This window comes from Thamnophis elegans, chromosome 3, assembly GCF_009769535.1.
Source record: "Thamnophis elegans isolate rThaEle1 chromosome 3, rThaEle1.pri, whole genome shotgun sequence".
In the NCBI taxonomy this organism is placed as follows: domain Eukaryota; kingdom Metazoa; phylum Chordata; class Lepidosauria; order Squamata; family Colubridae; genus Thamnophis; species Thamnophis elegans.
Genome location: NC_045543.1, coordinates 49,482,566 through 49,491,783, shown reverse-complemented (window position 1 = coordinate 49,491,783; position 9,218 = coordinate 49,482,566). Strand labels below are relative to the sequence as shown.

Genomic DNA, 9,218 nt, shown 5'->3' with positions numbered 1-9,218 from the left:
CCACTGCGCCACCTTGGCTCTTTCACATCTTCAGAGGCTCATTGTAACCCTGTGAGAGTCAGCGTTCTCTGCTTACCTCCCTCCCACCCGAATAAAAAAATATTCTGGTGAGACAAAGTTTCTTCTGGAAAAAATAATGTCCTTGAAATATAATGGGGGAAATAGCATGACTGTAATTGCCAGAGACACATTATTTGTTTGTCACCACTTATTACCGTTCCAACCATTTTCAATAACACGTAAACAATCAAATGCTTTCAGAGCAGTTTTAAACAATGAAACGTACAGCTGCAAATACACAGATGCTTCGGAAATCATTGTTAGCCCTTTCTGTATAGCTTTTAATTCTATCTTTGGAGAAAGGCATAAAAAGATCCTGTAAATCACAACCGCTTCGAGCATTTACTTCCCAAAGCATATCCCAAGCATTAAAGTCTTATACATTTCTCTTGAACATAAGAGTCCCAATTTAACAGTGGGTTCATTTGGACATGATTTGAGAGTGCAATCAGTATACTATTTAGTCTTTCCTCTCTCACATACACATAAAATCAAGCATGACCTGGGCTGATTTTAACTATAAGTGCGGGATGGATATCCCTGTGATGTCTCCCTTTACGCCCCGCAACCTGGATCACAATATTGGTACTGAGCAAACTATGCAGTTCAAATGTTAAGTAAAAAATTCCAGACTAGCTCAAATCGGCTTGTACGTTGGCTGGCATATCTAAAGAAATTAGCATTTAGAGAGGCTTAAAAGCCATAATCACTCCTCTGATTATATCCATGAAGTTTTCTTGGCAAAATTGCAGAAGTGTCATTCCACTACCTTTATCCAGGATGTTCTTATTTAAACTTTCTGCTGTTCCAAGAGCCCTGGAATTCTCAAGTAATTCTCCATCCAAAACCAACCAGGTTTCAGCCTGTTTCTCTTCCCAAAAATCAGCCATATTCATCCATGCCTAAATTTGTAACCATGAAAAATACCAATATCAAGAATACTCTGGAGATATTACCATAGCAATATATGGTAACTCTGGAGTTAACAAAAGCTGCATATAAATATAACTCTTTTTTATAAAAAAAAACACCTGGATATTATCATTCTCATTTTACAAAGCTTATTGTCAGCTGTAGGTCTACCCACATTCTTTGATAAGAAGGTAATAACATATAATAACACATTTTCATTCCAAGTTTCAACTATAAAAATAATGAAATTTGGTGCATTTTGCTACAAAACTTTCTATTAATGCTCATAAGAAATTGCATACACAATTTTATATATGACAGCAGTCATGCCTTGATAGACCTCTTTCAGATTCTTGGACTACTGTTTGAGGAAAAATATAATCAAAGCAAATGACAGGCAATTCTTTAAGCTACATTTATATTAGTGCTATGGGTATATTATACATATATAATCGAGAAAGAGAGAGAGAAAGAGAGAGGCAGAAGGAGGGAGGGAGGGAGAGAGAAAGAGAATCATAAAGGTTTGAAAGACAAAGAACAGAAAACAAGAGAGAACTTCTGAGACATTCTTGTTCTAACATTCAAAGATTTGTTGATCTGGAGGAACTAGAGCAGGTGTGTCAAATTCAATTTCATTGAGGGCCGCATCAGGGTTGTGTTTCACCTTGGGGGCCCCGGGTGGGCATGGCCAGGGTAGGCGTGGCCATCTCAATGTCACTCATGTTAGTGGGGGCCTGTTGGCCTGAGTGCTCTGCCAGAGAAAATGGACTTCTGAGCTCGGTTTTCAGCTTCGACAGCCTCCTGTAATCCTCTGCCAGTGAAAATGAAGCTTGGGAGGACCTGCATGCAGCCCTCCCGAGCTCCGTTTTCTGTGGCAGAGGCACCATGGGCCAGTCCTTTGCTTTTCCAGAGCAGCCCCATGGGCCAGAACTAAGCAACCCGCTGGCCGGATCCGGCCCCCAGGTCTTGAGTTTAACACCTCTGCACTAGGGCCTATCTCCACTCCAGTTAAGAGTGGGCTGTGATCTTGTCCCATTCTACTATTTTATTTAACCATGCTGAACTAAGCGTCAGCATGGTACAATACAGGTAGTCCTCAACCTACGACCACAATTGAGTCCAACAAAATTTATGTTGCTAAGTGAGACATTTGTTAAGTGAGTTTTGCTCCATTTTATGACCTTTCTTGCCATAGTTGTTAAGTGAATCATAGTAGTTGTTGTTAGTAACACGGTTGTTAAGTGAAATCTGGTTTACCCACTGACTTTGCCTGTCAGAAGGTCACAAAAGCTGATTATATGATCTCAGGACACTGGAACTGACATAAATATAAGTCAGTTGCTGGTTCACTATTGTCAGTTCACTGTCTGAATTTTGATCATGTGACCATGAGGATGCTGCAATGGTTGAAAAATGGTCATAAGTCACTTCTTTCAGTGATGTAACTTTGAACAGTGGCTAAATGAATGGTTGTACATCAAGGACTACTTGTAGTTAAGTGCTGCACTAGGAGCAGAAAGACCCAGGTTTAATCCTTCCTTAGACATGGAAGCTTGCAGGTTGATTTTGAATCTAATCGTAACATTCCCAGTTCTAATCATAGTCAGTCTCTGTGACAAGTGATGAACAAAATCTCTTGTTGCATTGATAGCTTCACTGGAACTAGGCAAAGCACAATGCAAAAAACAAGCGAACCCTGTAATTCTGTAGATTAACACTAAGAACCACAACACCTTTATTCATACGGAAGTGGTCAGCATGAGTTTTTAATTGTAGTTAAACCTAGTTACATTCCAGCATACTCCAAAGTTCAACCTGCTTCGAATCCCAGCATATGGATTCCAAATTTTGAAAGGCACTATATCTGACACTGGAAAGGGAAGCAGGTGATTGTACAACATTCATACAACAAAACTAATCTGGTCATTCACTTTCCCAGCCATCTACGTTCAGGCTGGGTTTGTCACGCCCACAGCCAAGACATGAAATGAGCTTGCCAAGAAAAACAGGAGAAAAAAACTAATTTCTAGAGTTCATTGGGAGCCTAGCAGCAAGGGTTCTCATTTCGCTGTAAAACTTCAGTGCCTGGTTAGAAATTAAGTATGGTAAAATTCTGGCCAAGGATTTCAGTCTTTGCGCTGCTGGTGATCCACCACTGTAAAGAAAGTACATACAGCCGCTGTGAGGAAAGTGTGGACTCCCTCATAGAGGAGTTTTGGTGAAAAGACGCTCCAGATAAAGAGGTGGTATCGCAGTCCTGTGATCAGAATAATATATACCGTAACTGGGATGGAGCGCAAGAGTGCATAACAGAAACAGCCATGGCCGATCGCTGCAGGATTCCTGTGGTGTTTAAAAAAACAAAAGAGCACAAAACATACTGTCAGCGTTCCAAATATCATCCAAAATTAAATCAGAGTCCAAGACAGAGCTTTCTTCAGACTTCCAATGTATTAAGAGAGACACGTTGGCATATCTGTGGAAAACCTGAATCTGAAAGCTTCCTGGGTTTTCCACCCAGTTGAAAGTTCATGATCTTGCCCCCACACCCACAAGTCATCACATGGTCCAATCTTCCATTGCCAGGCTGGCATCTCCACCCATCCACTTCTGGTCAGGTGCAAAGGTGCAAAGACAAAGAATGACCTTGGGCTTCTAGAAAGGAATATTTTATTTTGACAACAACACATTCTGCTCCTTATTATTCCCCCTCCCAATTACCCCACTAATGAAACATCATAGTAAAATAATAGAGTGTGTGGCAGGCCAAAGATCCTAAAAGGAATATGACTGGCAGGCCTGACACATATGTTGTTCACATTTGAGTCCTCATTTAAAAATTAGTGGTTGAAAAGAAAAGATGAAACTGCATTTTCGATTACTGCAATGCGCTCTACAGAGGGCTGCCCTTGAAGAGTATTCGGAAAAGAAGGAAGGCAAATATACATGATAACGTTGCAGGATCCAATCTGGGTCACCGGGATCAGAGGTTCACTCGTCCAAGTTTTCAGATTCGTGTTGGAGCCCATCCTCAGGGAACTTCTCTCTCACCAGAATGTGTGTGTGAGAGAAATTCATTGAGGATGGGCTCCAGGACGAGTCCGAAGGCTCGGAAGACTAAACCTGCGGTCCCAGTGACTGACCCAGATCGGATCCTGTAGAATTTGGAAACTTCAATTGGTGAAGAATGCAGCTTGCCAGTAGTAAATGATATCAGATACACAGTGTATGCAACACTACTACTACATGAGCTGTATTAGTTACTGGTATATTTCTGTGTGCAAGTCAAAGTGCTGTCCGACAGCTTTAAAGTCCTACATAGCTTAGGACTGGGTTATGTGAGGAACCATCTTTTTCCAAGAGTCTCTGTCAGTCCATTCATTTCAAAAGATTGGGGATGCTAAAGATCCCATCAGCTAAAGAGTGTCAGCTGGAAGGAACTAGAAGACAAGCCTTTTCTGCTACAGTATGTGGAATATTCTCCCTTCTGAGATTAGAATAGCCCCAGTCCTGTAAGGCTTTAAAATTTTTGCCGTGTATCTGGGCCTGGGGGCTCAAAATGTGTTAAGAAGACCCATTTACTTTCTTTATTGTTAGTCGCTTAACTATCTTGGCTGCTGTATTGTATTTATTCTTTGGATGTTTTAATTATTTTATTGTTTTTAATGTTTTTGTTTTGTAAACTGAAATTGAATAAAGGCAGGAGGAATTGAATGAATAAATAAAAATAAAAACTACTTATTCTACTGTATTCTTGCAAAGCCAAGATACAGCAACAGGTAGCAAGACTGTGTGTGTGTGTGTGTGTGTGTGTGTATGTGTGTGTGGTGTGTGTCTTTAATTTTTTCACTGTCTCAGACAGAAGTTTGCAAAGTACCCAGATCTGACATCTCCGCATAGGGATAGAACTCTACCCTAACTTATTTTCTTTTCTTCAAGAGCTGGGTGTCGAATAAAGATGGAACTGCAATGAATTTTATCTCTCCATAAAACTATGCTGTCTACACCTCAAGACTATCCTAGCTGGCACAGATAATCCTCATTTAGTGGCCACAATTGGGACCAGAGACACAGTCATTAAGTGGTTGCTAAGTGAAACCACAACTCTGCTTCTGATGTGACTTCAGCTTTCCTTCGTTTTATAGAGATCTGCAAAAGTCACAGATGTGAGGAGTGATCATGAAGCTATTTTTTCATCATCGTCGTAACTACCAGCGCTCGCTAAGGGAAGTAATCACTAACAAGGGCTACCTGTAGTGTGTGCCTTACAGAGCTCAAGGAGATTTTTTCTAGGAAAACCAAAAGCATGGAATGACAACAACAACAGCAAATTTGAAGTCACTATATACTGTCTAACCATTGACAGCCTTAATGTTTATCAATATGACTTCTCACACCTAACCACTTACACACTGTGGTCCATCAATACTACCGTCATCATGTGTATTCACCAATAAAAGATAAAGATCTGTTACATTGACCTTGATTCCTGATGTCAATGTTCATAAAGTATTCTTGGCAGTATTACAAAGGCAGGTTGCCACAACCTTCTTCCAAAATGTTTTCCAGCCCCTCGACTTCTCAATTTTGCAACAATTTTTGAATTCCAAGTCCACCTCCTAGCTGAATAGTAACTTGGGCCAACCATGCTTAGTCATTATGACAGCTAAAGTCAGCTACATGCTACTACCAGTACTAGTATCTTAACATTAGATTTGGGGGTGGGGGATTTGAGATCAATGTTTTTCTGACCACAGGAAAGTCATACATTGCATTACACTGCTTCTGAAAACAATTGGTAACATTGAAGAGGCATAGTCAATATCCAAGGTCATTAAAATGAGGACCCAGATATGCTGACTCTGAACCACTTAGAGAGGGCTGTAAAGCACTGTGAAGCGGTATGTAAATCTAAGTGCTATTGCTATATAAAGAACTCCTGCAATGTTTGATTTATTGCTTTTTTTTAAAAATGCATTATATCTTGTACAGTGCTCACACCATTTTAGAGCGCAGTGGCAGAGAAATCCTAGTAATAAATAATGTTTGGTTGATCTTCCAGCTATCCTTACGGCAAGACTAGATAAGGATTTATTTCTTAATGGTTTGACACCTAGATACAACAGATAGCCATTCCTATGTGAAAGATGACCCTCCACACACCAGAGTGAAGCAAACGCTTTCCAATGCTTTTCACACGACCAGACTTTCCCTGATCAAATTAATGACGCAAAAGCATTGCCATCAACCTCTGAGAAGACCTGCTGATGGCTATCTCTGTCTTAGGATAATCTGGGGGAAGTAATTATATCAAAAAGCAATCATGCAGACAAGCAGTCTCCCAACTTTTCTGTCTTGGAGGACTGGTGGGGGGAAGGGGAAAGGTTCCATGTGAGGGGGCAGGTATGCATGCATTCGTAGCTCCATTTGCACAACTAGCGCTGCAAGCACATAAGGGCTGGCCCGCGGCTTGTGCGGCCCGGTTCCAATATCAGGAACCTGAAGACCCCTGGTATAGATTTTAAAACTATCCCAAATTGATTTTGAAAACTGTAAATGAAGAAAATGTTAATATTTGGAGTGTGACACTTTATGATAATGGATTCTTTAATTCACCCCATCTTTTTTTTTAAGTCTATCTACAGCAAGGGTTCCCAACTCCAGGGTGGCGGCCCATTACAGGGCCATGAGTCATTCAGAACTGGGCTCTGAAGCGGAAGACGAGCACGTACGTGCACACCAGGGTTCCTGCCAGTTCTATAGAAGAAATCTACAGTGCTGTATAGAACCGGTTCTAGCTCCCTTCCCCCCTGTCTGTCTCCACATCATCAAGATGAAGAGTGAGAGGAGGAATTCTGGGAGTTGAAGTCCACAAGTCTTAAAGCTGTCAAGTTTGAACACCCCTGGGGGTTTTTTCTAAAAGGTTTGTGGTGCAAGGTTCTTATAACTTGACAGCTTTAAGACTTGTGTGCTTCAAATGCCAGAGTTTCTGAGCCAACATTTTGGTTGCTAAGTGAGAACATTGTTAAGTGAGTTTCACCACATTTTACAAGTTGGCCCGCCCACCAGTCACATGGCTGGCAAGCCACTCCTACCCGGTCACATGGCCAGCAAGCCACTCCCACAAAGCAGGCCACACCTTCAGAAGAGGTTCTAAAAAATTTTGAAACCCAAACTGGTGCACACATATCCCCATTTGTATGTGTGCTCTATTTGCACAAGGGTATGTGTGCTTGCCCGCCACTTGCACAAATGGAGCTGCTCGCGTTCTTGCCTGCCATTCATGTGGAACCATCCCCTTTCCTCCCCCACTGGTCTGCAAAGGCGGAAATGTTGGAAAATTCTGATCTACAGAACCAACAGTGATGCACACCTCCAGGTTTTTGTCTTAGCCTTTTCTCTCTTCAGGTTGTCTTGATCTGGCACTCCTTCTGATATATTTTGCTATACAAAACAAACCCATGTTTTAGGGATGGTGCAAGGGAAGTTAACATTTATGAAGTCATTTTGATTATTTGTATAAAAAGTCAGGTGCACACTTTCCCTATTCACCTAAGCCCTTTAGATAAAGCAGCACTGGAATTTAAACTTAAACAAGGTGATGATGAATCGCGTTATTCTCCAGGGAGATTTTGTACAAGGCTACAGGATAAGATTTTTAATTAATACTCAAGGCCAATCTGGGAAAGTCGAAAAAGACCATAAGAACTTCAAGAAGGTCATGAGAGCAAAAACGATCGGTAGAATTGGCAAAGATACATCCATCCTATTTTCTTAGTGGAGGCTAACTCATCAGGAACTTGACCATCTAAGCTGGCACAAAGCTTTCCCTATTCAACTTCCACTGTTTGGTTCTTCGCTGGGCTCTGGTCTGCTGCCAATTGGCTCATCAAGAATTGAAAACATATAAGCTGTTCATACTCTTCCCTCATGGTGATCCTGCTCTGCCATCAATATACTCAGAATGAACAGTTCATAAAAACAATGATTTGAGCTCTTCAATTCCCACCTACATTTGTAGAGCTCATCACCATTTATCAGCTAAAAAACATACTAGGACGTGTGTGTGTGTGCGTGTGTGCACGTGCGCGCGCGCTTAGATTTAGCCTGCAGGGCTGACCTGGAAACAGCCCGTGGTGTCTCTGCCAGCAAAAACAGAGCTCCATTTTCACTGGCAGAGGGTTGCGGGAGACTGTCACAGCCAAAAATGGAGCTCGGGAGCCCTTTTTCATTAGCGGAGTGCCCAGGCCACCAGAGGCACTCCTGACACAGGGGGGGAGGGAGAGGGGGGGGGAGGGAGAGGGGGGGGGAGAGAGAGATGTATGCTGTAATTTGATGCCTAAAACAAAGCTTTTTCAATATTGTATTCCTCTCCTGACAATTTTAGCCTAGTGATGAACCTAAGTGAGCTAATGAGATCCTGCACATACTCATCTATATGAGAAGCACTGACACCATCATGAATAAATATTTCATGATTCCATGGTGGTAACTGCTGTGGGACTGTGACACCACAGCTTCTGCATTCTGGCAGGACATTCATATGCAGGCTTTGCAGCTAAAACTGGAATTGCACACTGGCCAGAAAACAGCTTATTAAATTTAACAAAAGGTTGGAGGAGGGGGAAGAGAATGCTGCAGGTTTTGTAATGCAAAACAGTATTACAGGCACATAGCCAATCTTTCTGATGCACAGTAGGCATCCAATACGTATGCAAAGATGAAATACCAAAGGGTTTCGGTAAACCAAATCGTGTGTCGCTAGATGTACAAGCCATGAGATTTAATGAAAACATATGAACAGGAAAAAATTGCTGTAAGCCTAAAATAAAAATTATTTCCTATCAGCCATAAAGTGAAAATTTTAGGGTTTGTTTTTTTCTTTTTTGGTCAGGTATTATAAGAAAAAAAAGGAGCCATTTTGATTTGCAGTAATTCAAGTGAAATCTTATACTCTTGTTGTCAATCTTGAAGCGAACCTGGCTAGGGCCATCTTTGAGGCTTCAGGGTTGCCACTAGATGGGAGGGGGAGGGAAATAGTTAAAGGAGGTTTTGCAGTCAAAACAAAAAGTTTTCTTGTGGGAACCAAGGTCATTCCAACAGGTGGCTTGGAGAGGAGGAGCAGAGTAACAAAGCAACTGGCCAGCACCTCTATTGGACAATATGACTGAGTTTACAATTAAGAGAATTTAGAACAGCACATAGCAAAGAAAGGAATACAACTACTAGAAGACCACCTCTATAAT

The 9,218-nt window shown here is 41.5% G+C and overlaps 1 protein-coding gene across 1 annotated transcript in view; it reads right to left on the bottom strand.

Annotated features, from left to right (window-relative positions):
• Positions 1-2,198: 2,198 nt before the first annotated feature.
• The window catches only part of PIGG (phosphatidylinositol glycan anchor biosynthesis class G), a 62,163-nt gene continuing 55,143 nt past the window's right edge, over positions 2,199-9,218 (bottom strand). Inside the window, exon 13 of the mRNA XM_032214193.1 lies at positions 2,199-3,315. Coding sequence (XP_032070084.1) covers positions 3,099-3,315 — 217 coding nt within the window. The 3' untranslated portion in view covers positions 2,199-3,098. The remainder of the gene's footprint in view (positions 3,316-9,218) is intronic.